Source organism: Lindgomyces ingoldianus (genome assembly GCF_010093535.1).
Source record: "Lindgomyces ingoldianus strain ATCC 200398 unplaced genomic scaffold BDR25scaffold_1, whole genome shotgun sequence".
Lineage (NCBI taxonomy): Eukaryota > Fungi > Ascomycota > Dothideomycetes > Pleosporales > Lindgomycetaceae > Lindgomyces > Lindgomyces ingoldianus.
The window spans coordinates 676,683-703,862 of record NW_022985162.1 but is presented as its reverse complement, the minus strand read 5'-3'; the positions used below and the strand labels follow the sequence as shown (position 1 = coordinate 703,862).

Genomic DNA, 27,180 nt, shown 5'->3' with positions numbered 1-27,180 from the left:
TCCGCTACTATCAACTCGCTTGGGAATTCTTCATTTCCCACGTTCTAAAATTGAGTAAGGAGAGTGAAGACTACGGGAAAGAGGTTAATCGAGGGCGTTCGGCATTGCCTAGACGACGATCCAAGTCATCAAGGAGGCGGCGGTGGAGTTTGAGGGAACAGGAGCAGTCTCCTGAGCACGCTGCAAGGGCAAGGTCATTGGAGAGATTTCCGAGGTACTACCCAAGAAGGGAGCAGCTGGAGAGGCCAATAGTGCATAATCCAATTTGGCAGGACCCAAACCTACTACCTACAATTGAAGGTGACGGAAGATACGAAGGGGAAGTATTTCGCAGACCAGAGTATCCAACAACGGCCGTTCAGGGTCCAGGATACGCAGAACAGGCGGTCCATAACCCGTGCTACAATCTCACAGCTACAGAAAACTCCGCTCCACAGCTCGAGTCCCGCGGGATTGAGTCGATTGACTACATCGTAGAGTACGACGAACTTCCGGCTTTCTTGCTCAATGAAATAAAGCGATCGGCCTCACCAAAAAAAACAGTGCATGAAGAGCAGTTCGACGACGAAAACATGTCCGGCTCAGACTCGTCTTCCATTCAGGTGATTCCACGAGCATACATCCCACGCAGAGCACCGCGCGAACTCTTTTGCATGCAGCAGATGCAGCCATGCTATGAGGGCATAGCACAGGCTGCTCCGCCACGACCGTGGACGACCAAAGTGGGGGGGAATAGGGGAGGGAATAGGTATGCTCCGTACGCGAAATCGAGTGGCCTTGGGCAAGGGCGGAAGTTGAAGTTTGCAGATAAGAGGCAGCTGACACCGAGTAATGCTTCTCCATGACCCGTCATTCGATGTAGGATACCCGGTATCCTATGTTATTGTCTGTGGATGGCTGGTTTGCTGACTCGAGATGTCGGTGGCAGTTTTCGAACTCTCTCCCCGACGGTGGACGCCAGATTCGAGACGTGGGCGCAAGGAGGCACCGCGGAGACGGGAGCCAAAGCGTACGAGGAACAATAAGCATACGCCAACTAAACAGCCAACGCACGAAGAGGAGCAGGACGTCGAACAACATCATGAGGCAGACGAGGCGGAGAACGAAGGCAATGTTGTTAGAGGGGAACCACAACAAGGGCCGGAGGAGGTCGAAGCTGCACCCATAGCCCAGTCGCCCCGTGCAAAGATGAAGACTGCAGTTTCAGCAAGGGGGAAGGATGCAGGTCGGCCCATGGCCCCGTCCCCTCGTGCAAAGTTGAAGGTTCCAGCTCCGACTCCGACAGAAAAGGTGCATGCATCAATGACGGTATCGCCAGGAAGCCATCACCGAAGCGTTCGAGCCCCGCCTCCCACACCCCCTTCTAAATTCATTTCTAGCCTCCATCGGGGCGAAGGAAAGGCCGACGGGAATCACGGGGCATCAAACAATGGGAACAGCCACGGCAATGGAGCTTCTCAGGGAGAGGACCAAGGTAGCACCGGCCTGGTGGATGTTGAAGCTGGGAGGGAGTCTGGCATCTTGTCACCGCTCGAAGGCTGGGAGACGGAGGAGGAGTAGTCTGAGTTAGCGTTGGCGCATAGTCGTGAGCTTTTGAATTGAACTTTTATGTGTGTTAATAGCAGGTGACGATGGCAAAGTCCATTCACGGCGGTTGGCGGGGAACAACGCGGACCAGGGCTAGCGACACTCAACGTCAACGCTGCATGCCCGTGATGCCTTGGAGCCCTGGGAAGCTCTTCACCCAGCCCACCCTCCTTCCAACAAGACAACACAGCCGCCTCTACGAATTTAGGCTCCTCCATTTTCCCTCGTGTGCCATCTTCCATCAGCACTCCCTCAATTCCCTCCCCAAATTCTGCTGCGCGCCTCTGTCCGCCATGTGGGATGACGAGGACAATAATCCCTACGGGTCCTTTGCCCGCCATGATTCCAACACGTCTGATGTGCCAGGCCTCGTCTCCCCCAGCGCCTGTACGGCTTTCCCGACCGTGGCCTTCATGCGCTCGTCCAGCTAACAAGATGCCCCGTACAGTGCCATACCACCCCGCCACACCTCCCTCGATCGAGTCGTCGTCGCCCACGCACGAGTCGCCCGAGTACATCTCTCAGCGGGACATGAGCGATATCGAGTACAACGATGAACCCTCAAGCGGAGAGCCAGTCGCGCCCAAGAAGGGCGGCTACGACAGTCGCGTGGAGCAGTGGTTGTACGAGAACCCTGCGTCGCCCATCCTCATCAGCTATGCCGGGAAGAACGTCGAGGGTGGCGGCAACTACATCGTCTACACCATTGATACCGGCGTATGGCGGAACCCGCATTCCCATCTGCCACCACCTTACTGATTCATGGCCCTAGAACATCACGGTGAAGCGCAGATACTCCGAGTTTGCCTCACTCCGCGTCACGTTAGTCAACCTCCACCCCACCCTCATCGTTCCTCCAATACCCGAAAAGCACACCATGGCAGACTACGCCGCGAAGCCAACCAAGGCAAAGGAAGACGCCGGCATCATCGAGCTAAGGAAGCGCATGTTGGCCGTGTTCCTCAACCGGTGCAGGAGAATGAAGGATGTTCTGGAAGATGGAGTCTTTTGGAGGTTTTTGGACCCTAATGCGAGTTGGGTATGTTGCGTGTCCACGCCGTGTTGGAATGCTGTCTCCTCCGCTAACAATAACTACTGGGCAGAACGAAGTGCTTCATTCTCCGCCGGTGTCTAACCTCCCCAAAAACGTCCTTAAAGCCCCCCCGCTCGATGCTGCAAACCCCAGTCAAGCCCACAGCTACCTACCCGTTCCCTCTTCATCCGCCAAGCTCAGGACCTCGGGCCCGACATCACATTCCGGAACGCCCACGTCACCGCCCAGCTATGCCGCCACTCCCTCTACTGCCGCCCACACAACGCCAGGTCCACAGATATTCGGTCGCTTCCCGCCAGAGTCGAAGAGTCTTTCCGAAGAAGAACTAGATCCTTATTTTATAAACTTCGAAGTCTCCTCCAAAGAACTGGAGACCCTACTGCAAGGCAGCATGGAGAAGGTTAATCGTCGCACACTATCACACCTTCAGGCATGGGGTGATGATATGGCAGAGCTAGGTGGTCGGTTAAATACATTCTCCCTCAACGAGCAATCGCAATCATTGGCTGCTGCAATCGAGAAGGTTGGGCAGGCCGTCGACTCGACCTACATAGCTACAGCAGAGTTGTCCTCATCCCTAAGTGCGAGTTTTGCCGAGCCGATGCGGGAGAGTGCACAATTTGCGGGAGTCGTACGGAGCGTACTTCGGTACCGAGTTCTTAAGCGCATTCAAGAGGATATGACTAAAGATGAGCTGGAAAAGAAGAAGAATCTACTCGATTCACTCGAGCGCAGCGAAGCGGAAGCTAAACGCCTTGAACAGCACTTGAGTGGGGCAGGCCACACAAGTCCTGCGCGAGGTCGATCAACATCAAATAGCTCAACGCGCAGCAACCCAGAAAGGCGACTAGAAGAGGACACTGCATCAATTGACTCCGACTTCCCTCCCACACACGGTGAACAACCGCCTTCGTCATCGCAAGGCGCTCCAGAACCTAGCTCACCGACAGGCAGCCCGCATAAGAAGAGCGCCAGTGGGAACTTCGTGACCAGTAGGCTTTTCGGACCGATCAGTCATGCCTTCAGGGGGATGGCGGATGTCGATCCAGAGAGGTCAAGGCGAGATCAAATTGGGAAAACGCGGGAGAGCTTAGTACAGGTTGGTTTTTCTTCTTTCTGCATGCTGTAGTCTGTGCTAACAAGTATGTATAGCTTGAGCAAGCCTTAAAGGTTGCTGAGAAAGATACCAAAGACGCCAGCAGTGGTGTCTTGAAGGATCTAAGGCGGTTCCAGGAGGAAAAGGAGAATGATTTGCGCAGATACATGGTACGCTCATTCCTCCCCTGCACCTCCTTTTCCTATGCTATACCTAGGTCTCCACTAACCGTTACAGATGGAATTTGCACAGTGCCATATTGACTGGGCGAAGAGGAATCAAGCAGCTTGGGAGGAAGCCAAAGCTGAGGTGCAGAACATTCAGCCGCAGTCGGAATCCGAATGAGGCTCTGCAGGCGTGCATTGAATGCCACCATCCAACTGTGTATCTTGTTGGAATGTATTAGATAAAGACGTAATACTGTTGGAAGGGGACTTAACCCTATCACCTTCCGATATCATCCATGGACATATCGCTGTTCAAGTGAAACTCTCTCGCCATGTGAAAAAAAAAATCCATTCCCCCTCGTTGACGTGAATAAAATCCAATTCGTGCCCTCTTCCATATTTGATCTTGAATTAAATCTATTCTCAAACCATGTCTCAGTCCCCACCAAGGTTCCTAGGCAGGAGACGAACACGTGATAACACTGCCAAGACCCTAGACCAATTGGCGCTAGTAAAGGATGGACATCAAGGTAATCGCCATGAATCAACAAAGCCTCACTCGCGATTGCTTTTCGAAGACATCTTTCCAACAACATCTTTTACTTCCAAACATCTCTTTTAATCATCTTCTCAAAACTTCTTTAGAACTCTTTTTCTCACAAGTGCAGCACCCAACTTCCTTCAGCATACTTCCTTTCTCGAAGAACATGGGGTTGGACAATGACACTCGAGGGTGGGTCATGGCGGCGGTAAGCGGGATAGGTATGGCTCCCTACATCTCAATTGATTCGCTGCTAACTGTCGCTTAGCCTGCACTTTTGGGGGTATGGCATCGTCATTCCAGTATCTGTCCGCCTTTCTTTACGCTAAACAGCAGCAGCATCGATAATTTGTGTCGACCTCATCATCCGCCAATTTCCAGGGAAAAGAAATTTTAAAATCGAACACAGTAACCATTTCCTTTCTTCAGGATTGAGTTTATCTTTTGGAGTTATGGTATGATTTCTGCACACTAGCTTTGCGCATAGGCTCATGTCACCTGACTGACGACCACAGATATTTTCTTCTCTGTACAGCATGTTGCCATCCGCGAGGAGTTACTTGCAGAAGGGAGGAATGAAACCCAAACAAGCAAGCTTTGCGCTGATTGGATGCTTTTTGATTGGCGCGCTGGGAATCTCAGTTTTGTCTCGGATTCTCCATCACTATATTCCGCATTCGGTCGTGGATTGTGATCACGATCATGGAGACGAAGAAGAGGGGACCAAGGAACCAGTGGACAGAGAGCCTGCAGGTGGGTATCATGATTTGGTGCAAAATCTTCCAGAGGACCAGCAAAGGACTACGCTTGCTTTTGATGGGAGTGGCCCAGAAGCAGAAAGGCAGCCGCTTGTCCCTGGATATGGGACCATAAACCAGCACCCACAGTCAAGGCTATCAGCAAGACGCCCATCGCTACAAACACAGATTTCAACCAAGGTCTCCCAACTCGTCTCTGGCTCCAAAGAATTTTGTGATATGCATGGGCAGTGTTTTGGCTACTCGGACCCATGCGGCCAGGAGTGCTTCAAGATTGTTCAACACGCACGGGATGTTGGCTCGCGAACATACCCAAGCAGGAAGCCGCCAACTCGGCCATCAGGCAACAGATCAGTCACGATGCCACACGAACGTCTGGCTCTTCCAGAAGAAGGCGCCGAGTACTCAGCTCTCACACCCACGCAATCCGATCCTCCCACCGTGGGAAACTCCCTAGAAACCCAACCCCTAATAAACAGCAACGGCTACAGCCACCCTCTTCGCAAACAACCCTCCCATCATTCCCTCGACTCCTCCGTCCGCTCCCACGACTCGCACCACCACCATCACCACGTTCCGACCAATGTCTTCCTCTCCATAGGCCTCCAAACCAGCATCGCAATCGCTCTCCACAAACTCCCAGAAGGCTTTATAACATATGCAACCAACCATGCCAACCCATCTCTCGGCTTTTCTGTCTTCCTCGCCCTCTTCGTGCACAATATCACCGAAGGATTTGCAATGGCTTTACCGCTATATCTCGCTATCAACTCTCGCTGGAAGGCTATGTTCTGGTCCGCAATCCTCGGCGGCATCAGTCAGCCGCTGGGAGCGGGGATCGCGGCGCTGTGGTTCAAGATTGCAGGGAGGAAAGAGGGGGGAGAGGAACCGGGGGAAACCGCTTATGGAGCCATGTTTGCTATTACGGCAGGGATCATGGCGATGGTGGGCTTGCAGTTATTTGGGGAGAGTTTGGAGTTGACACATTCAAGGAAATTATGCTTTGCGAGTGCTTTTGTGGGCATGGGGATTTTGGGATTGAGTTCGGCGTTGACGGCTTAGTAGGTTGGCTAGATGGGATATGTGGATTGGATGCTGGGAGGGTTTAGTTAGAACCGTGTATGATTCCTTATTGTTAGGAACTAAATAGTGTTATGAAATGCTGTCGCGCAATGGAATGCCCGACTGGGATAAGGTAGCGTTCTTAGGTCACTTTGTGTCAAGCACACAGCCAGCAGGATGCAAGGTCACGCATGAAAAACATGATTATTCCCATGCACAGCCACTTCCTAAACACGTAGGGGGTTTATTAGAGAAGATCCTAGTCAAAGCTTTGTATGAAAGTTTTTTTTTCCTTTGTATTGTACAGAATCAATAGTGAATTCTGCTGGTAAGTAGGAGATGTGCTAGTATCGTGCTCGACATCATCCCTGCTACTAGTCGACCATCTATCCCGAAATCTATCATACATCATACACCTAGTCCGTTGCCTCCTCGAATCAGTAATGAAGTGGCATGAATCGGTCCGGATGCACCGCAAATCGTCTCTGCTACTCAGGAATTGAAACAACTCCCGTGCCAGCTCATTTCAGCTACCTAGAAGAAGCCCGTATCCTCATCTTCATCCTTGAGATGGACGCCGCGAGCAACCTCGCAAGGATCCTTCGCAAACCCAATGGTGCATTGCTCCCAGTCCATGTCATCCTGTAAAGCGCGCTTGAAGCTGAGAGCATTGTAAATGTTGGCGAAACGGAACTCGATGTAATAGCGCTGAGCGGATTGTTAGAGAATCCAAACTTGAGGGAAATGGAATAGAAATCTTACGCCCTTGACAGTCCGGCCATGCTTGATACGATCGACCTCTCGCTTTGTCTTACCCTTCCCTCGTGCGAGATTCAATAACACCATGTCATCCCAGTCCTCGTCGGCATCCACAGCCCGCACGCAACGAGAGGCTTCGCCCTCGATGCAGTTCTGGAGAACGTCATTCAACGAATTTGGTCCCGTCGCCAACTCAACGAAGATGAGCTCTTTCTCTCTGGGAATTGGAATGCCATTCACGGTAGCATCAAAGTACTTCTTGCAGCCTTCGGCGGTTAAGAACTTGACCAAGGCAATTCCCTTCCCTAGTTCAAAGGAGAGCGACTCCAGTCGCCCACCCCAAACAAATGCCTGCAGCTTGTTGATGCTGGGGAGGCTGGCGACACCTTTGAGGATCACGGTGCGAATGCCGGCAACTAGAAGTTAGTCAGTATTAGTGGATTCTTGGGGAGAACGATCGTGGAATGAGAAAAGCTTGGGGGAGTTGGCGGCACTTGTCCCTGGATGATATCAAGATATTGAGCTCACCATTTTCTCGTTTCCCTTGGGTTGGCCAGGCTGATAATGGAGCTGGGAACTCCTGTCTTGATATGGCTGCTGCGATATTCTTCTCAGTCTTCGCAGGGTTACCAGGATCCACAGATTTGTTCCCGCCATCGTCGCCACCCGCAGACAGGGCATTGTTGAGGACATGGCACAGACCGAGAACTTGATTCAGATTCTCGACTCTCAAGACCTTCTCATCCACTAATTTTGCACAGAAGTAAAGAAAGTCCCCTTTAACGTCTTCGAAGATCTTAGAGACCACATCACCCTTCAACCCGCCGTTGATATTTTGTGGAATCTGATTAAGATAGGTTGCAACAGCAGCCACACATTTGCGCTTTAGCGTCTCAGCCTTGGCAGAGGAACTAATCACGGCCTCTGGAACGGCAAACTGGTGGAAGCTTCTCATAGCTGACTGGATAGGAATTACCGACCCTGTTCTAGCTCCCGTAGGTAGTGAATTGAGGAATTCGGCGGCTGTTTTGAGATACTCTCGTTCCAGCTCTTCCTTCGACATTGACTCCACAGCCATTCCAATAACTTTGCCCTGCATCTCAGCTGGCATTGCTTTAATATCCAGTACCGTCTGCTTCTTTTCTGTGTCTTCTAAAGACCTGGCTTGAGGCGAGGAATCGACACTCTGAGCATCCTTGCGGGAAATGACAGGTGCCTCTTTTGATAAGATGGAAATAGCACAAGAGCTGGCAACTGAGCCGCCTTCAGTAGTAACGTTCGAAGGTGGATGAGGGTCGGGGCTAGTGGCTAGATTCTGGGAGTCCAACCTCGCAAACATAGCATCGAGGGCGGACGCAGCGTTGTTCTTCGAAGTTGAAAGATAAGATTTCGGTGGAGAGATATCCACCTCAGGCTTGATTTTCTGAGACTCAATGCCCGCAAGCTTTGTTGATGTCGGTGGAACCGTGCTCGACAAGAGCTCATGGCCATCTTCGATTTTTGCTTTTGCAGTGACCGGAGTAGCAACAATCTTGGGGGCAGTGGGCAGCAGACCGCTAGCTGGACGAACAATCTTGACTGCCGCCTTTTTTAGATTGATTTTAGGCACCACGGCTGCAGGCTGCACGGCGAGGTTGCTTCGCGCGTCCTGGGGGCCAAATTCACCTCCAGCCGGTCGAGCTAAGGCGCGGCTCATTTCAACGGGTGCTGAAAGATTTAGATTAGCACAGCAGAGAGCTGGGTGGCAGAACGCATGGAAGTGAAGAGGACACTAGCAGACGAACGTGAAGGTGGGTTAAGGATTGAAGCTAAATCCACGTGATTATGGAGGGTGAAGGACAAACCTGAAGTTGATACAGACAGGCGGTGCGACATCGAACCTTGCGGCGACAGAGGTGGGGATGGCAAAGCTGATGCAGCAAGAGCTGATGCTCCAAGTTGGGGGGTAGGGGGGGGAACAGAAGAGGAAGAGGCCGCGCGCAAGGTGGTGGGAGGAGTTTGTTTGTTGTTGGTATTTAGGCTTGGCACAACTACAAGACGGCGAGTAGCGTTAGTATGGGTTGCTAGAGATAATGGCGGTGAAGGGGAGTTTCGAGCAAAATACCACTTGCCGTGGCCCGGCGCCGCCCAGATAGAGAGAGGTTCCCGAACCCTGTAATGCAAAAGTCGAGGACACTCTGGTACAGCTTTTCCTCACGATTGCGAGGACGAGATGCTGGGAGCGAATTAGAAGACATAGAAAAGAGAGGGAACATGTAGAAGCATAGAGGTAAGTGAGCTGGAATCTCGTGGAGAAGCACGGGTAGTGATGATTATCGACAGAAAGAGAGAGCAAGTGGGGAGAGGCAGCAGATGTGCCTAGAGTGCGTTTGCGCGTATAGAGTGTTTAGACTCTCAAGCATCAGCCTTCACGATCTCCCCCCTCGACTCGGCCAATCTCATCACTACCTCCACCGAAGGATAGCAGACGAAGCGGCTTCGGGGTCTTAGCAGCATCAAGCCTATCTTGATTCACTGCAACACTTACCTCCAGGGCAGTTTAGATGAGCGCCTGCATCAATCCCCCACAGTTCTTCCCTGTTCAGATGCGTGCCTGCCTCAACTCACTACGATTCTTACGTGTCCAGATGCGTGCCTACCCTTTCAATCTACAAATTGGGCGGCTTCTCAAGTTGGAAAGCGCATTGCTGTACGTTAGCCATAAGAGCCGCGCAGATATAGATATAGATATAGAGGCAAGTTTAGCCCTGAATGATGCTCAATGCAGTCCACGAGTGCTACTTGGTGATTGATGATGGGAGAAAGTATGTGGTGTTGTCGCCGTTTTGGGCCAAACCCGCCGCCACGGCGCACAGACCCGGATGCTCCTTTCTGCACTGCGCCTCTTTCCTGCGCGCTTCTCCGAAAAGGATCCTCGTCCACAATAACGGCTGTCATCAGCAAACTCCACGCCTCAGCCTTCATCCTCTTCCATACCTATCTAACCCACTCCTCCACCCCTTCGCCTGCATGGCTCCTTCTCCACCTTTGTCCTCCTCCTCCTCCTCCTCCTCCTCCCGTGACTGACTGTTCCCCGCCGGCGACCTCGCCTGCTTCTTGATGCTATGTCCGCCAGATTTCGCCGGTCTGCGCACGACTATGAGCTGCTGCCCCGCGCCTCGTTCGAAGCAGACGACTTTCCAGACCTCCAGCGTTCCGTCTCAAATTCCTCGTGGCTAGGCCTCCTGGTCGTGCGCTTGCCCGGCGTGAAGCACATCTTGAACCCCGCCGCCTACGCCCACCTTATTACCCCTCGACGGCGGCGCCGCTCCATCCTCCGGCTCATCTACTGGTCCCTCTTCCTCTTCCCCTACTTCTGCCTCTTTCTTGTCGTCTTCTGGTCCCTCTTCTTCCCCTCCTACACTTACGCGCCCGCCCATTACAATGAGCTTCGCCAGTTGTCACTACGGAGTACCTTTCCCGGCCGAGCCAACGTGCGCAACGAAAAAGTATTCATAGCTGCCTCCATCTATGAGACCAATGGGGCATTGACTTCTGGCGAATGGGGAAGGTCTGTGCTGGAGCTGGTCGACCTGCTCGGCCCAAAAAACGTCTATCTGAGTCTGTATGAGAATGACCCCGACCCCGTCTCTCAAGATGCCCTTGTTGAGTTCCAAAGGCAAGTTACTTGTGAGTTCTCCTTTCCCTGCTTTGTATAGCCCTATCTAATCGGTTAGGTAACTCTACCATCAATCGCGAGAAGTTCGACATGTCAACAATGCCTCGCGTTATCCTCCCCTCCGGAGAAACCCGTATAAAGAGAATTACATTTTTGGCCGAGGTCAGAAACCGAGCATTGAGACCACTAGAAGAATCGCCCGTAGCATTTGACCGGCTGCTGTTCATTAATGATGTGAACTTTGTTCCTCTCGAGGCCGCTCAACTCCTTTTCTCCACAAACGTGGACTCCAACGGGCGAGCTAACTACGGTGCAGCATGTGCGGTAGACTTCATTAACCCTTTCAAGTTCTACGACAGATTCGCAACACGAGATCTGGATGGCTACAATATGGGAATACCCTTTTACCCCTGGTTTACTAGTGCGGGCTCCTCTACGAGCCGTTCAGATGTCCTGGCAGGATCGGATGCGGTCCGAGTACGGAGCTGCTGGGGAGGTATGACTGCATTCGAGGCGAAATGGTTCCAGGATTTGCAAACCTCTCATACTGCATCCTCATCGAACTCGACACACCCACCACCCATTTCGCCCAACTCGTCACCGCTACGGTTCCGCGCCGAAGAAGACACCTTTTGGGACTCATCCGAATGCTGTCTCATTAATGCCGACCTGGAATACCGCCGCACCGGTCTTGGCATGGCCGCAGACTCGGCTATTCTTATGAATCCTTTCGTTCGCGTGGCCTATGATCCGCGCACTTTGTCTTGGCTACCCTTGACCAGACGACCAGAAAAGCTGTATTCGCTCATACACGACATCCTAAATCGCATAGTTGGATTCCCCTCATTCAACCCACGACAGATGGAAATGCCAGGGCAAAGGGTAACCGAAAAGGTCTGGGAATACGACGACCCCACAGGCGCTCTCGTCGGCAATGCGACTGGAGAAAACTTAACGGGCCATTATCGCGAAGTTCAAAGGATTGCGAAGCCGGGCGGATTCTGCGGCGGGCGAAAACTGCTCGTTATCAACGAAAACCCTAGGCAGGGAGAGGGAAAGTGGGGTGGTATTCCCCCTCCAACGCCTCTTCCTGAGATCTGAAATCTCTTTCCCCGCTACATTTCCCCGAGCGGTTCTTTTAATGCTGTTCTTTTCTCGATAAACTGTCTTACCATAACCCTTTTTCGTTTAATTATTTAATTGCATAGCGACGGCGCACTGGGGGAGGATTCCTTTGCATCGAAGCACAAGGCGAGCATCATCACAAAAGAGATGAGCATTAGTTATCACAACTCTCAATTTTGTAATGATAGCGCTCAGCAATTTCACACCTCGTACATTCGTACGATGTTCAATCCAACATATCACGTTAATAATCATGCAAGAGTTGTCCACTGCCTTTGGCAAACTTTTATCCCCGATTGAGTCAACCATGCGAACTATGTGGGATGAGATTGGGCATTAGCTCAACATCCTGCCAGTCGATGATACCTGGATTAGATATGCTTGATTCCTCAGCCTCTGTTTTCGAACTTCACATGCACAAGTCATCCGTTCGACACGGCCATTTATCAGATGCCGATATCGCCTGCTATCTCGGGATTGGCCGGTTCTGCACCTGTGCATGCAAGTACCATACAACAAGTACCTCACCAAATCTCACCTCCCCTCCCCTCAACACGGCATCACTCCTCTTTCCCCAAGAATACCCCTTCAGACGCCACAAATGAGTTTTCTCCCGTGCGTCCTAGTTGCTGGCACTTTCGTTATTTATCTCGTTGTTTGCCTGTATCGTCTCTTTTTCAGTTCAATCACCAAGTTCCCAGGCCCTCGGTTGGCAGCTTGTACCTTTTGGGTGGAGTTTTGGTATGATGTGGTGAGGGATGGGAGATTTGGCTGGAAGATACAGGAGTGGCATCGTCGTTATGGTGAGTCTCTATTTAAGTTTGTGTTCTGAGCAGTGGTGATTTTTATGAGAGCCCTTGTAACTACATGCTCACGCGGATACCAAAGTCCGCTTCGACGTGAAGAATATTTTTGAAACGAGGACAGAAAGTGTAAGCAAATATGATCACCGCCTGTCATAAGTTCCGCGTGCTGTCTTTATGGTGGAGAGAGCATTTATACCTTCCTTAGTTGGTGTGCATCATGAGGGCAAAGTTTGACTCCATGCAAATACGTAGAATTTTTCCATCGCTCTGAGCAATACGGTCGAAGAGTCATCTCAATGCGGATGATCGCTCCGGGGAGCACCAACGGGCAGGAGATCTCGCCGTCTAATGAACAGGACAATAAAGCATTCCAAGATGGATGGCAGAGCTATTCTACGAAATATCCTTCAACCCCTTGCGCAATCGTTTTGGCCCCATTCTTCGGCCTTTCAGTCCCCTCCCTTGCTAACGGAACCCCCATTTACAGGTCCAATAATTCGCATCAACCCGTCTGAAATTCACGTTTCGGACCCCACCTTCTACCACACCCTCTACGTTGCATCTTCTGTTCGACAAACCAACAAATGGTCTTTCTCTGCCCAGATGTTTGGCACTACTTCCGCTTCCGTAGGCACCGTGGACCACAAGCTACACAAGCTACGTCGCGCCGCACTCAATTCATATTTCGCACAGAAAAAATCAGCTGCGCTGGAACAAAAAGTAAGGCAGTTTGTTGATAGGCTGGTAGAAAGACTTGGAGAGAGCAGGTGGACGAATAACCCCGTGAATCTGGTCGATGCTTTTACGGCCCTAACAGCTGATATAATAGGCGAAGTTGTGTTTGGAACCAGCTTTGGGCTTTTAGAAAAGGAGAAATGGGAAATTGGTGGTGGGAAGGAAAGACATATGTTTATGATGCAGTTGAGTCGGAATACGCATTTGATGAAACAAGTTCCTTGGATTTACGGTATCATGAAGAAGGTGCCGAGGAGGGTGCTTAAACTGGTGCACCCGCTGACGAAAGAGCTTTTCGAGCTGCAGGACTGGATTGCGGACAAAATACATACCGCGGAGAATAGAAGGCCAATAGCACCAAACAAGATGAACTGGAAAGATTGTGGTGATGGACAGGAAGAGGGACAAGATCAAGAAAGATGTCTACTCGACGAATTGATAGTATCGCCTCACCTCCCTGCCCCCGAGAGATCTCTCCAACGGCTCGCGGAAGAATGTCTGACTCTCCTCGGCGCCGGGACTGTAACAACGGCCTGGACACTGTCAGTAACAACATACCATATCCTCGCCAACGCGGACGTTCACTCAAAACTCTGCGCCGAACTAGTTTCTCTCCCCCAAGCGTATTCCTACCACGACTTGTACCGACTACCTTATCTCAGCGCTGTGATACATGAAGGACTGCGTCTCTCTCATGGCACATCGCACCGTCTCGCACGCATCTCACCATCAGTCTCCCTCAATTTCCAAGACTGGGAGATACCGCCCGGGGTTCCTATTAGCATGACCTCTATGTATAATATCCATCTCAACTCCACGGTCTTCCCATTCCCATACGTTTTTGATCCGCAGCGCTGGCTCGGAACGGTAGAGGATGTAAAAGAAAGGAGGAAATGGTTAGTACCATTCTCGACGGGAAGTAGGATGTGTGTTGGTCTCCCTTTGGCGTACCTGGAGCTGTTTCTTGCGCTGGGGGCGATGTTTAGGGCTGGGGGAGAGGGGAAGGGGAAGCTGATTAACTTGGAGTTGTTTGAGACTAAGGAAAGAGATGTGCAAGTTGAACGGGATTGGTTTAACCCAGCGCCTTGGGAGGGGAGCAAGGGGGTGCGGGTTTTGGTGAGGTAAGATGGCAGAGAATATCTAGACAGACTTAGCCATTAGAGTAGTGGTGACGAAGTGGTGACGAAGTGGCGCCAACATATGCAAAGGAAAATTTTGTGAGCACTGTATATTTGTACATTAGCATAAATCGGTGTCGTAGGCCGTTGCTAGGTAGGCATTGGGCAATTTGTCCAGAACAACACATGCTAATTTGACCGAAATGGTGGACACCGGGGGCGCCCCTAGCTGCTGCGTGGCGTGTAGCTACGAAGCCACATTTTAGGGTTGATCTGTGGCGCTTGAGAATTGTTGCAAATGGAAACTGTTGCATATGCAGTGATCTGATTTGAGCGAGGTTGGAATGAGTATTGGCGCCGGACACTGGGCAGGGAAGGACAATGTGAGTGGCTTCAGGAGAAGTAAAACGGAAAAGAGGGAACATGGTTATTGGGGTTGAGGAAGTGAGAAAAAAGCAGGTGGAATGGGTTTCAAAAAGAAAGTTATTCTAGAAGATATTACTAAGGTAGAACTTCGATGCAGTGTCTAGCCAACGAGCTGGGTGGAAACGCAAGAATATTTGTTTATTTTTTTGTAAAAAGCGTCCCAAGTCTTGATGCGTGGCTTCCTATGACCTTGAGTGCCAAAGTTGAACCATCTCTCCAAAATCCGTGGAATTGGCAGCCCACATGCGGTCATAAAGGTACTGCTTGTCCGCTATCCCACCGCGTGGCAGCCTACACAAGGAGAAGGGTTATGATCAGGGCTAAGAAACCACCCTTTTGGTTGCCTTCTCGGAGTTGGTAAAGCTCCTTGGGGGCCTAGTTGTCCTTAAATGGTCTGGGATGCGTCAACCCGAACAATACAGTGCAGCTGTCCCTGTAGCCCGGACCGTGGGATAGAGAATCCTGGAGTTGGGGAACAGCCGTAACGTCGCCACGTGCCTGGAGACGAGGCACGTAATCAAGTAATCAGACATTCAGTGAAGCATTTCAGAAAGACAGGATGACCCTGATCTAATGTGTAGAATGAACATGATAAAGGAAGGGAGAGCGATGCATTGTGGAGCCGAAATCGAGGGACCATGGGCCCGCAAATCAAAAGAACAAGTCTTACAATGGGTGTTATAGTCCAGCGTCAGTCCAAGGTTGATCCTTCGTGGTCCAAAACGCCCCATCGGGAGAGTCAGATGTCAGTTAGTGGATCACTCTAGTCTTCGGTACTCTGCACACGTGGCTTAATGCATGATTGTCGCGGCGATCACCATCTAGGTCGGCGCTGAATCATAGTAGTAGTAATGACTGATAAATAATGAAGAGGAAGGCGATGGATCCGGTCAATGCCCAGACGACGGGGAGTGCTTTGAGAGGGCTTCTAGAATAGGGCCGAAGATCATGCACTACTAGAGACATGCTAGTTCGGGGATAGGGGAACCGGTCACCTGCCATATGGAATCGAATGATGGGCTGAAAAAGCAGACGCTTCAGACATCAAAAAGAACCGTCGATATGGCAGGCGATGCGCGAGAACGAGGTGATGTTAAAATACAGTTGAACAGGCCAGCTCGCGCCAGGACTGGATCCGGCGGATTTCCCCAGGAAGCACTGGGGATGGCCGTTGACTTGCGTTTAACCGTGCTACCGCGGTGCACACACACACGCCGTGCTGGACCTCGTCAGCTCTCGCGTTGGGGCAGGAAGAGATTGGTGGACGAGATTTGCGAGCATCAGCTGCCCTCGTGGCTGCCATGTGCAGAGGTTGCGCAATTCGCCGTCGCGGTATCATTCGTTGGGCACAAGGAAAGAAACCACCATCTCCACTACTTCACGAGCCGTCCATCCGCCATCGTGCAACCTTAAAACACTTTGGAGTCAGGACTCGAGCTCGTCAATCGTGACAGCCCCCCTTTTACGGCACGCCTCCTCTGCGCCTCGGCCAAACCTTATAGCAAGTAGCAAAGCGTGGCCACGGTTCGAATGTCTAAATTAAAAGAGGTTAGCTTCTTGAGCCGTTCACAAGCGCACCTGTTTCTAACTTCCTGCAAAGAAGAGCTCAGCAGCCCTGCAGATGTCACCTGGAGAAATGCATCATTCTGCATAAAGCACACAGAAACTTTTACTTTCACAGTCACGCCCGGCCAGTCATTGCGCAGGCTCGGGAGACGTTGCTTGGAGCGCTGCTTGGAAGCTGCTCAATCCTCCGAGCAAACTAAACTCTAAACGCGGCGTCCTGACTCGGGCAGCCAATGCTCGAAGTGGAGAGGAAGTCGAAGAACGGTCGTCGTTCCACAGCCCACAGCCGGCAAAACTACCAAGCTCAAGCGGTCATTCGACGATCCGCGGATGCAGCACGAGCTTACTGCCGTCACTGTTCTGCTCTGCGGCTGTCGAATGCCGGCCTGGCATCGTTGCCGACGCCTGCATCCCACCGCCCGTCTCGACTCACCTCATGTGTCCTTTTGCTACTGTCTCTGTTTCTGCCAGCCTCAATATCAACCAGACCACCAGCGGATGTCGGCAACTCTTGCGCGAGCCCCAAAACTGAATAGTAGCAGCCAGTGTGTTCCGCTGTCGCGGGCGGCCTCGTCTGCGCTGAATCGGGCGTATTGAAAACGCCAATGAGCTGCCAGTCATTGCGCCACCGGGAGCTGCTAAAGCCCCCTATTGCGCCGCCAACCCTGTGCTCCCACCCGGTGGAGCGAAGGGATCCCTCGTCGTTCTGTGCGACCGCCTCTGCAGGCGTCGCGGCGGATTCGCCCCAAGACAGGGGAATGCGACAGCCTGCAGTGTCGGTACGGGCCACGCTCCTCTGCTAATGCTGACCCATGGCCTATTTGGCCTCTTCCTGCCAGGCCGCTGCCCGCACTGCCTGCCCTTGGTCAAGGCTCTACTAGCTGTAAACGCGAGATATATCCACCATGTTCACGACGCCAAACCGATCCCCGCAAAGCTGCCCATGACCCCCATCATCCGCGACGTATTTTCTGCGAAAGGCCCGCCGTTGTAATTAATCCCCTGTCTCTTGTCTTCACTCCCGGTGCCACTCCACCCCGGTCAGGGTTCCGAACCGACCAGCTACTCCCCTCTAAAGGTCCCGCCAGCCCGTGGCCTCCTCCCAGCGATCTTCCGCGCAGTCTCGATGCTGAAACGAGCCTGAAGCGAACGAAAAGCCTGCCCGTCTGCTCCTCACACCCAGTTCCATGTCGAACGGCTTCCACTCGTCTTCTGGCCGACACCCTCCCCATCACCATCAGAAACAAGCTTCGTCCGACATTGAGTCGAACCTCTTCGAGCTCGGCCTCCTGGGCAGTAAGACACGCAAAAGGTCTACAAAGTCCACCAGAAGTTCGGCAAAGACGAAGCCCAAGGTCGTCGAGTTTGGATCGCCGGTGGCCCACCACAGTACATACACCCACTGCTCATTTCGTCCTGTTCCAAAGCTTTGACCGGCTCATGTCTTTTTTCGCAGGCCTCCGTCCACACTCTCGTTCATCCCACATCTCCTCCGACACCGCCAAACCCTTCAACTCCCACGCCTTGAGAAGCAATTCCACTCTCGCCTCGACTGTACCTCCTCGGTCTGCAAGAGGCATGGCCGGCGTGCTCGACATTGAGAGGTCCCGAACCCGCCGCGAGAGGACCTTCATTGGGAGCGAGTGCGCCGTCTGCGAAGAGCCGCTAGAACACACACTCCGTGGCGAACGCATCCTGCAGCTCTCGTGTGGACATGTCTCCCACGAAGCCTGCTTCTACGAATACATCCGCGAGTTCGAGTCGCAACACTGCCCGACATGCAATGCGACTCTGGGCTTGGACACTAGCCGAGGTGGCAACGTGCTAGATCTAGGTAAGTGTGGTACGCGGGCAGGCGTAGAAAGATGGGAAGCAATAGGCGTCAATTTCTAACAAGCACATAGAGAAACTCAGCACAATCGTTCGATCGGTGCAGCACGATTCCAGCCAGGGGGGTAGAAGCAGCCAGAACACGCCAACACCATGGGAGACACAGACGATTTCTGACAGCCTCAGCCATAGTCAGAGTCAGAGCCACAGCCATGGACGCCCGCGCAACGACAGCGATCCAAGCGGACGCTACCCGCCCCCGCATCTCCGCCAGCGCGACAGCAGCCACAGCCGGGAACGCTCGGAGCGGATGGGCTCATCCATGTCCCGCCAGCATATGAGGAGCGACAGCGGGGCAACCGGTGCAGCATCATCTGGCGACTATGCGGCTACGCACGATGGCAGAAGACATGACTACGATGTGCAGTCCATGGAGAGTAGCCTGAGTAGCCCGCGCGGCCTGCTGAGGAGCCCTATTCCCGCGCCAATGGTGACGGTCCGCAGCGAGTTCCCAACTCTCAGCCGGTCGCGCCAGCAGCAGAGCCTGACGTGCTTGGTGACGGTCGAGGTGGTTGAGGGGAAGTGGAGGGCGGATCCCGAGGACATGCGCGGCGCACCGCCACTTCCCTCCATCCAGAGCACAACCGACCACTTTGGCCGAGCCAAATCTCCCCCTCACAGCCGGCCCTTCGACAACGCATACGAGTCAGCCGAGGCCCTCGACGAGATCACTGAGGACCTACACGCCCGCGTCGACAACTGGCATGGCCTTGACTTCTCGCGTTTCGGGAAGCTACGCCTGCACGGCCATGTACGTGTGGGCAAGGATCGTCAGTCGTGGCAGGAGCTGGAGTGCTATCTCTTCTCCGAGATGCTTATCTGCGTCAAGGAGAAGAAGACTGCCCAACCTACGCAGTGGGACGCCGCCGAGTCCGCCAGCCGGAAGCCCAAATGCACCCTGAAGGGGTCCATCCTCATCAAGAAGCACCTGAACCAGGTCGAGCACTCCCCCGATGATGCCATTCTGACCCTGAGCCTTTCCGTCGCCGAGCTGCCGTCCTTCCACTTGCAGTTCCAAAACCGGAGCCAGCTCGAGTTGTGGAGGCGCGCACTGATGGATATCAGGATGGACTTCCCGCCGCCCACTAGGATGCCGGACTACGACCATGACAACTCTGGTACCGATGAAGAAGACTACAAGGTATCAAAACCCAGGCGGGTATCTTCCGTGAATTCATCATCCTACGGAGCCGCAAGATCGAATGTCACCGCGCCCACCGAGTACACCAACTCGCGTGCTGGCCTACCAGAACCGCGGCTTGCTGGACCAATCCACGTGCCTCTCGATATGGTGGTCGTCATCCCCGTCTCTTCCTCCATGCAGGGTCTCAAGATTAACCTGCTACGCGATACCCTGAAGTTCCTTGTTTCCAATCTAGGAGAGCGGGATCGTATGGGGCTGGTTACCTTTGGCTCCAGTGGGGGAGGCGTGCCCATTGTCGGCATGACAAGCAAAGCCTGGAACGGCTGGCCGAAGGTGCTTGACTCCATCCGCCCGGTAGGACAGAAGAGCCTGCGGGCCGACGTGGTCGAGGGTGCAAACGTTGCCATGGACCTCCTTATGCAGCGCAAGTCGAACAATCCCGTATCCAGCATCTTGCTCATCAGTGATTCGTCCACTTCGGATGCGGAGAGTGTTGATTTTGTCGTTTCTCGAGCCGAGGCTGCCAAGTAAGTGTTTATGCATGATTTGAATGACTTAGTCTGTACTGACTTTATGCAGGGTCGCCATTCACTCCTTCGGTCTCGGTCTCACCCACAAACCAGACACTATGATCGAACTATCCACCCGGACCAAGGCATCCTATACCTATGTCAAAGACTGGATGATGCTTCGAGAGTGCGTGGCTGGATGCCTAGGCTCCCTCCAAACTACCTCACATCAAAATGTCAAACTAAAGTTGCGCCTTCCGGAGGGATCTCCCGCGAAATTCGTCAAAATCAGCGGCGCATTACAGATTACGAAACGCGCCACTGGACGGGATGCCGAGGCCTCACTGGGCGACCTCCGTTTTGGCGACAAGAGAGGTTTGCGAAACCTATCCCATTTGATGCGTATGTACTTACTTTTGTGCAGATATTCTTGTGCAGTTGGCCATCTCTCCCGATACGGCTTCACCAGAGCAACTTCCCCAAGACCCCTGGGAAACAATCGTTTCAGGTTTAGAAGCATTAGGCGGCCCTTTGGACCAGGATGAATCACGAAGCCTCAGCGTTGAAGAGGTGCCTCTGATACAAGCTGACCTTACTTACGGCGATATTCTCCGGGAGGGCACTCTTTCTCATCTTCCTCGTCAATCTCTTTTGGCAATTACAATTCTACCTTCGAACTCGAAGAAGAATTCAAATGGGCGTCCGTCGACACCTCCCATTCCTCCACACCCTCATGTAGTGCAGCGGCGTATGGAGTTGTTGACGTCGGATATGTTAACGCGCGCACTGACTCTTGTTTCCCGTGGCCAGCACGAGCGAGCTCATCATCTTTTGAGTGAGACTAGGAGCATACTAAAGGGGCTCGGCAAAGGCGGCTTACCTCCACTTCCTCCCCCTCCCGGTAATCGGCGTAACGATCCACCAAGCGCATCTGGGAGTGCTGGACAGTCACCGACAGTCGATAGTAGCGATCGACCAAGGACCCCTTCCCCTCATGCAGAGAATCCTTTTACTCCCGCGGCAGGCATCGACGCAACGACAATGCATGCGCTTGATGCAGAGCTGGAATCCTCCCTCGAATGGATCAACCACCCTGCAGTCTTCGGCCGGGATTCACGCAAGGCAGTCCTACAAGCTATTGGAGTAATCAGTTCACAACGGGCTTACACATTCCGCACCCCTTCCGAATCCCTTTGGGCAGAGCGCATTACTGGTGTCAAGCGGCTGTCGGAGCGATCGCGCGAATGGCGTGAGGCTGGTGACGACCAAGCACTCATGGAAGAAACTTAAGCGCAACGAAATAACGGCTCCTGTATATTTGTAGCATACGGTGGCATATATTCGGTTGGTGAGGCTCGGCTCAATGTGCGAGCAGAGCCATTCTATTTTTTCCCTCTTCATTTCGGCGATTATTTTTTTTCACTGGCGTCAGGTTGGGGGCTTCCTATGGATGATACCACACGTTCAGCCTCTGCGCGGACTGGCTTGTTGTTGGAAAATTCTGCGACACTATTTCAGGTATCTTCAGATGATACCATGTATTAGCGATTATCGATACACCTGGCCTTCATGCGCCTTTTCTCTAAGCATTGACGCTTTATATCGTGTGCCGATTTCCGGAATCTTTCCTGTTCCACAGTTGCTACCCCCATCGCGCTCGGGTCGAGCGTGCTGCAACCTGTGCCTCTGTATCATATATAGGTGCGCCGCAGTTGGGTCACCAAGGGCAGGTTGAGGATAGATAAAGGGTGTTGCCATCAGATACGCCTTGACGGGCTCTTATTATTTCTATTTTTGGCCAAAATTTTGAAGTCCGTATTGGATACTAGGTTAGATAGTACTCATATGTATATGCTCCGTCTGATATATGTTGATATCATAGAGGCGTGTGCTCCCATATCCTGGTTCTTCGGGGACCTATTGACCATTCATCTTCTACGACTGCCGACCTCGCACAGCATTCTCGAATCCGTCTGCATCGTTCCCGGCGAATAACTCAGCAATGGCACCATGGTATTCAGGCATGATGGATGTCAGAATCGGGGGAGGATGAGGCTGGCTTCATCTGCACATAAGACCGGCCTTCTGACCTTGTTGCTTCAGCCCACAGCCCCTCCCGTGGAACCATAAGCATGATAACGTGTTTCGGGTCAGCCTTCTGATGTTTGCGATCGATCCCGTGAACGGAGAGATGATGTAGTGCTGCTAGTTTGAGTAACCCAACCGTTGTCGTCGGACAGTCTGTGGCTTGAGTGTGGCTAGCATGCTGTGGCCGTGTATCGACAGATTGAAGACTGAAGATCGCAAGACAGAACAAGCATTAAAACAAAAAAGGCCTTCTTATTACTCAAGCAAAAGCGAAAGTTAATCGAGGGTTTCTTAACGCCCTGGCTGACCGTTGGAAACGGTGTGGGACAAGATCTCAACGCGAAACGAACAAACGCCATGGCTGTCGCCAAATCTTACTTTTCTTCTTCAAAGTGCCAGATAGGGCTTGGACTTTCTTCTGGCAAAGAAGAAGAAGAAGAAGACGAGAAAGTGACCCGCTGCTGAAATCTGGCCCGAGACTACAGCGTGTTCCATGGAAGCACACCTGCTGGGAAGGAAACACCACCAACTGCATCGCTTTGACCTAGTGCTCGCAGATAGTGAACCTCACTTCTGGAACAACATGGCCTCAGCTCTCAATCCCATTTGAGGCGTCAAACCAAGGGCTCCTCACACACTCTGTGGGAATGGTGTGCTGAACGGAGAGAGTCGCCGGATGACCACATGCCATGAAGCCGGATGCATCATTCGACCAAAGGCGACCCTTTTGCATCCTGTTCTGCGACTTGATCCTCTGGGCCTCCTTTCATTGGTTGCATCTGCACAGATAAAAAATGGCCTCGGCGAGCAATGAGGCGGACTGCTGGAAAGAGGCAGGGAAGGATCATCTTCCGGTTGCACCGCAGGCAGGGACAAGGCCCCATTGCCTTGCGTCAGTGTGCAATTTGAAGAAAAGCCCAGGAACGAAACGAACAGGTTCAGCCACATCACAACACCTCCTGTTGCTATTGCTCTCTAGTCGTGCAGCCCTCGTCCCAGCCGGTCGGGTCGGGAGGCTGGCAGCTCGACACACAGAGACATCTCCAAGCGTCTCAGATATGAAAAGTCCGGAGCCATTGCTCATGACACCTTACCCACCATCAGGTTGTCCTACTCGACCCGTTCTTCGTGGCCAACACCCAGGTCTCCATGACAGTGGTTACTTTCTTCGCACATGCCAGAGGTTCCTGACATGTTGCGTCCATCCATCCCGACACGGGGTGCTTTTTCGGCGCTTTTCCACGTATTTTTCTCAATTCGTGCTTTTTTTCCTGCGCGCAGAGTGGGGCGCATTGGAACGGTTAGACGTCAATCATACGACTGGCTGGGATCAGTCGGCTCGAATTGGAAGATTAAAGATGTCTCTTGTTCGCTTTCGCACTGTGCCTTTGCAGTTGACGCACAGAGAAGGCAAGTCGCGCGACCGCCCTTAAGACCAATTAGCTCCAGTCGTGTTCAAAATAGAAGCCGTGAATTAAACTTCCCCGAAGCGTATCAAAGTATCGATCGAGCTACGATCTAACGGCTGTCACCCACCATCTCCGGACAAGCTCGCTGACTGGTGACACCAGAAGCGACGGCTAGCCGACCGCAAGTTCCTTGCCCCATCAACTTCTCGACTAGGATGTTGTGCGAGGTTCCGTGACCAGACAAGGAACGCTGCAGCCTGCAGGTACTTTGATCAGAAAATCTCTGCCTCGACAGGGACGAGACTATGCTGATTTGTCGCATTATTCCAAGCCTGTCCCTCCAAATAGTCGTTTGCCGCATCCTCCAACCGGCAATGAGAAGAAATGGTTCCTTTTGGGTAGTGACATTAACTAATGAAATGTTCAGTTGGAAGGTCTAGCTTCAAGCTTTAAGCGAAGTATTAAGACACGAGATCTTGAGACGCGTTGCTAGTTTTGCGAATGAAAGCTGTCCCGTTTATCGCACCCACCATGCCCAGGTGGTTTTACGAGATCTTGAAACGACCCAAATGGTTCTGTGGATCTGTCGACTTCTCTCAATGATGAACTCTCCGAGTGCCCGAGGATGCATCCTGTCAATTGTAGCGTTGACCCGACATCTGACTCGGAGTACGAGGTAGCTATGATCAATTGACCCTCTTGCTTGAACTTCTGAGGATATTGAGGGGATGGTAATCTCTGATTGAGATTAGATCCTTGTTGTGTTCTTGTCGCAAGTAAAAAAGTGTAGTGCCAACACGAAAGGAGCTCAAGCACATCGTCAAGCACATCGTTAAATAGAGGAGGCAGAATGTAGAGGAAACGGGCCCTCGTTATGTTCTTTGATATCCAACATGCTGCGCAGGGCTGGCCCAAGTAACACCGGCTGAAAAGAAGACAAGGCTTTGGTTAAATGGCCATGTGCCTCTCGGTTAGGACGCAGGCCTGACGAGTCGTCTTGGAGTTGTTAGAGGTCTCCAGTGGTTAAAAATACTGCACAATAACAGGGCAGGTGGGCAGCAGATTCAATAGCCTTTGATAACAATGCTGAGACAGTAAGAGAGGCGCGAGATAGCTGTTCATTCCTCGTAACATCTTGAGCATACATCCATATCCTACATAGACCTATCATTACAGGGGTTAAATCATCGGTTTGAGGAGGGCCAGTCCACTAGTAATTACTCCCACCGCAGTTGGCCAAAAGCCCTTCCGAACTGGTCCGCTAGAGGCCTCTTAGTCAAGTCCCACTGTATAGGGGAACAAAGAAGATTTACCGTAGCTCATCAGCCCACCACAGTCAGAGTTCTCTTGTTTCTCGCGAGCCTTGGGAAGCCTAGTAAGGTATTAGCATGCTGCAATCAGATCTGTAGGCTTTCACATCCCATTCCCTAATCTTCTCCTCTCGGTTCTGGTGAGAGGGATGAGTCGAAATGAACTGAGGAGGCTGAGATCCTTGCCCCGACTTCTCCATTCGGCTCCAAAACTCCATTGCGGCTTCGGGGTTATAGCATCCTTCGGCCATCATTACTGAAGCTGTCAGTAGCTTGTTTGCGGGAGCGGTGTTTGGGTGTCGCACATAGCCCAATGTAGTCTGCCTCGGCCTACTAGTTGGTTAGTCTCCAGGCAAAGTGAGGTATCGAGATATCGTTGATATACCTCTTGTCTCCTGCTCCCAGGTAACGACAAGAACAGATCCATCAGCATTCTACTCGTGTAGAAGGACAGATCGTAGCTCCATAGAAGAAGAGCACCGGCCAGAACAAGTGGGGCCTGGCTCATCTTTTCCCTGAAGGAGTGATCAGTGTCTGCAAGCTTAAGCGTGTAATGGGCCGGTGTACGCGGTATGATGGGCAACGACATGCGCAATTTCATGACCAAGAACAGCAGCAATACCGTCTTCGTTCTTGCAATAGGGCAGGATTCCCGTGAATACGAAGACTTTGCCTCTGAGTGTGGTCAGTACAGGAAGTATCTAAGGTGTGGTAACCACAATACCCTGGGATGACAAAGGCATTCTGCTCTGGGCTTTCGATTACATTGACTTCCCACTGGATGTTCTGCAGACCAGCCTTTTCCGCGTACGGTATAAGCCTGCCTAATACCCGCTGCACTTGGCGCACTCGCGGGTCCCAGCGCGGCAGAAACTTGGACTGGTATTCTCGCTTGATCTCCTCCAGTGTTCCCTGAGCGATGGATTCTTCCATTGCGGGACTTATTATGTTAAACCTGCGACGTCCAGAAACCTAGAACGCACAACAGGTCAGCAGGCGATCCGGTAAAGGTGAGGAAAAGTGGGACTATACTGGGACTTCCTCTAGGTTATACACGTAGAAGCCGCCAACCCCAACACTGACCAGCCCAATCTCCGTGTAGAAGGTCGGTCTCGCGGCCCATCTGCGGAAGAGGTTTGAAGTTGTCTCAAAGCGCTTGTACTGTGGCCTTCGTCGTCCACCAGGTTCCAGTCTGTAGGTACGACATGGAGCCCGTGGATGTAGCGCTCGTTGAGGTTGCAGGCTGCGTAGACACGGCCTCCAGCGGAACATTGTTCTTTAGACCTTATGAACGCGGTGAATTAGTAACGAACTCTCTAGACCCCCGGGATCTTCTAATATTCCAACCTAAGAAGGTGGAATGTTGTCGATGGCAGGAGCTTGGGCCAGGTTAACGCCAAGCCCGCGTAATGAATGCATCTGGGCTCTTCCCAAGGTTATCTCACGAGTCAGCCGCCCCACAGATGATTTTGCGCTAATACTATTTTAGATTAGACAAAACTTCTAAGACTTCTAAGCTAATTAAAACTTCTAGAGTCTTCTAGGCTAATTAGAGGCTAATTACTAATAACGTGTAAAATTATCTACAGAGCGTCTAAGAAGAAATAGAGCAAGTTTATATATATTTTAGTTTACAAATCTATTAAATTATGTAATAGCACTACACTAGCATTAGTATCTATTAAAATGTTTAATATAATTAAAAATAGAGGTATTTATTTTTATAATAAGCATATTTTAAGACGTATCTAACACTATTTAAAAAGTAAAGTACATTATTAAACATGTTTTTAACATGTTATATGTTCTAGCTATTAACTGTCTATTTCTATCCTATTACTTCTGTTAACACTACATGTTGTATCCCTCTATAACTGCAGAAGCTAAGGCACACATGCCTTCTCTATTACTTTCTGTAATTAAAACTTTAGTGTAAACAGGTATAGGTGTGCAGTTACAGTTATTAGTACACCTACACTTAACCTACTACATTATATAACCTAGTTAATAAGAAGGGCGTTAAGGATTTTACACTTTTAAGAAACTTTTAAAAACTTTTAAAAACTTTTAAAAACTTCTAGAAACTTTTAAGAACTTCTAGAGACTTCTAAAGACTTTTAAAAACTTTTAAAGTATAGTAAAAAAAAAGTTAAGAAAAAAAAAGTTAAGAAAAAAAAAGTTGAGAAAAAAAAAGATAAGCATTTAAAATAGTAAAAAAGTAAAAAAAAGTAAGAATATTAAAATGCTTTAAATGTAATAAGTTAAGGCCCTATTTTTTTAAGCTTTTAGCTTTAAATTAATTTTATTTTATTTATAAAGTTAAAGAATCTTTCTAGCCTTATCTTAGTAGCTAAGGATGTCTATAATGTTAA

At 51.4% G+C, this 27,180-nt stretch overlaps 8 protein-coding genes across 8 annotated transcripts; 5 read left to right on the top strand and 3 right to left on the bottom strand.

The window, feature by feature from the left end:
- The first annotated feature begins 1,719 nt into the window (after positions 1-1,719).
- BDR25DRAFT_299483 (sorting nexin-like protein-41) lies at positions 1,720-4,163 on the top strand. Its single transcript, XM_033689164.1, has 6 exons — positions 1,720-1,974; positions 2,036-2,304; positions 2,360-2,626; positions 2,691-3,740; positions 3,794-3,907; positions 3,975-4,163. The coding sequence occupies exons 1-6, from the start codon at positions 1,881-1,883 to the stop codon at positions 4,080-4,082; spliced, it is 1,902 nt and encodes a 633-aa protein (XP_033554434.1). The 5' UTR covers positions 1,720-1,880; the 3' UTR covers positions 4,083-4,163.
- Positions 4,164-4,611: 448 nt separating this feature from the next.
- BDR25DRAFT_207509 (Zinc/iron permease) lies at positions 4,612-6,265 on the top strand (the record flags this gene model as incomplete). The annotated part of the gene is made up of 3 exons (XM_033684534.1): positions 4,612-4,666; positions 4,785-4,900; positions 4,961-6,265. 3 exons carry the CDS (start codon positions 4,612-4,614, stop codon positions 6,263-6,265), a joined length of 1,476 nt encoding a protein of 491 aa, XP_033554433.1.
- A 534-nt stretch (positions 6,266-6,799) lies between these two features.
- BDR25DRAFT_274841 (uncharacterized protein) lies at positions 6,800-8,720 on the bottom strand (the record flags this gene model as incomplete). Its single annotated transcript, XM_033687440.1, has 3 exons — positions 6,800-6,973; positions 7,028-7,440; positions 7,553-8,720. The coding sequence occupies 3 exons, from the start codon at positions 8,718-8,720 to the stop codon at positions 6,800-6,802; spliced, it is 1,755 nt and encodes a 584-aa protein (XP_033554432.1).
- A 1,234-nt stretch (positions 8,721-9,954) lies between these two features.
- On the top strand, positions 9,955-12,056 carry BDR25DRAFT_249664 (uncharacterized protein). The gene is made up of 2 exons (XM_033686024.1): positions 9,955-10,693; positions 10,741-12,056. Exons 1-2 carry the CDS (start codon positions 10,129-10,131, stop codon positions 11,781-11,783), a joined length of 1,608 nt encoding a protein of 535 aa, XP_033554431.1. The 5' UTR covers positions 9,955-10,128; the 3' UTR covers positions 11,784-12,056.
- A 314-nt stretch (positions 12,057-12,370) lies between these two features.
- BDR25DRAFT_330323 (cytochrome P450, variant) lies at positions 12,371-14,473 on the top strand (the record flags this gene model as incomplete). The annotated part of the gene is made up of 2 exons (XM_033692522.1): positions 12,371-12,610; positions 13,101-14,473. Exons 1-2 carry the CDS (start codon positions 12,409-12,411, stop codon positions 14,471-14,473), a joined length of 1,575 nt encoding a protein of 524 aa, XP_033554430.1. The 5' UTR covers positions 12,371-12,408.
- Positions 14,474-14,498: 25 nt separating this feature from the next.
- BDR25DRAFT_347922 (uncharacterized protein) lies at positions 14,499-15,894 on the bottom strand (the record flags this gene model as incomplete). Its single annotated transcript, XM_033694341.1, has 8 exons — positions 14,499-14,954; positions 15,002-15,163; positions 15,190-15,267; positions 15,339-15,390; positions 15,457-15,600; positions 15,655-15,682; positions 15,711-15,724; positions 15,749-15,894. 8 exons carry the CDS (start codon positions 15,892-15,894, stop codon positions 14,499-14,501), a joined length of 1,080 nt encoding a protein of 359 aa, XP_033554429.1.
- A 2,004-nt stretch (positions 15,895-17,898) lies between these two features.
- Positions 17,899-21,291, top strand: BDR25DRAFT_308486 (uncharacterized protein; the record flags this gene model as incomplete). The annotated part of the gene is made up of 4 exons (XM_033691012.1): positions 17,899-18,292; positions 18,363-20,019; positions 20,072-20,376; positions 20,426-21,291. 4 exons carry the CDS (start codon positions 17,899-17,901, stop codon positions 21,289-21,291), a joined length of 3,222 nt encoding a protein of 1,073 aa, XP_033554428.1.
- Positions 21,292-24,625: 3,334 nt separating this feature from the next.
- BDR25DRAFT_274831 (uncharacterized protein) lies at positions 24,626-26,177 on the bottom strand. The gene is made up of 8 exons (XM_033687439.1): positions 25,841-26,177; positions 25,533-25,780; positions 25,376-25,483; positions 25,194-25,323; positions 25,114-25,138; positions 24,920-25,064; positions 24,812-24,870; positions 24,626-24,759 (listed from the first exon to the last, which is right to left on the bottom strand). The coding sequence occupies exons 1-8, from the start codon at positions 26,078-26,080 to the stop codon at positions 24,716-24,718; spliced, it is 999 nt and encodes a 332-aa protein (XP_033554427.1). The 5' UTR covers positions 26,081-26,177; the 3' UTR covers positions 24,626-24,715.
- Between the last annotated feature and the right edge of the window lie 1,003 nt (positions 26,178-27,180).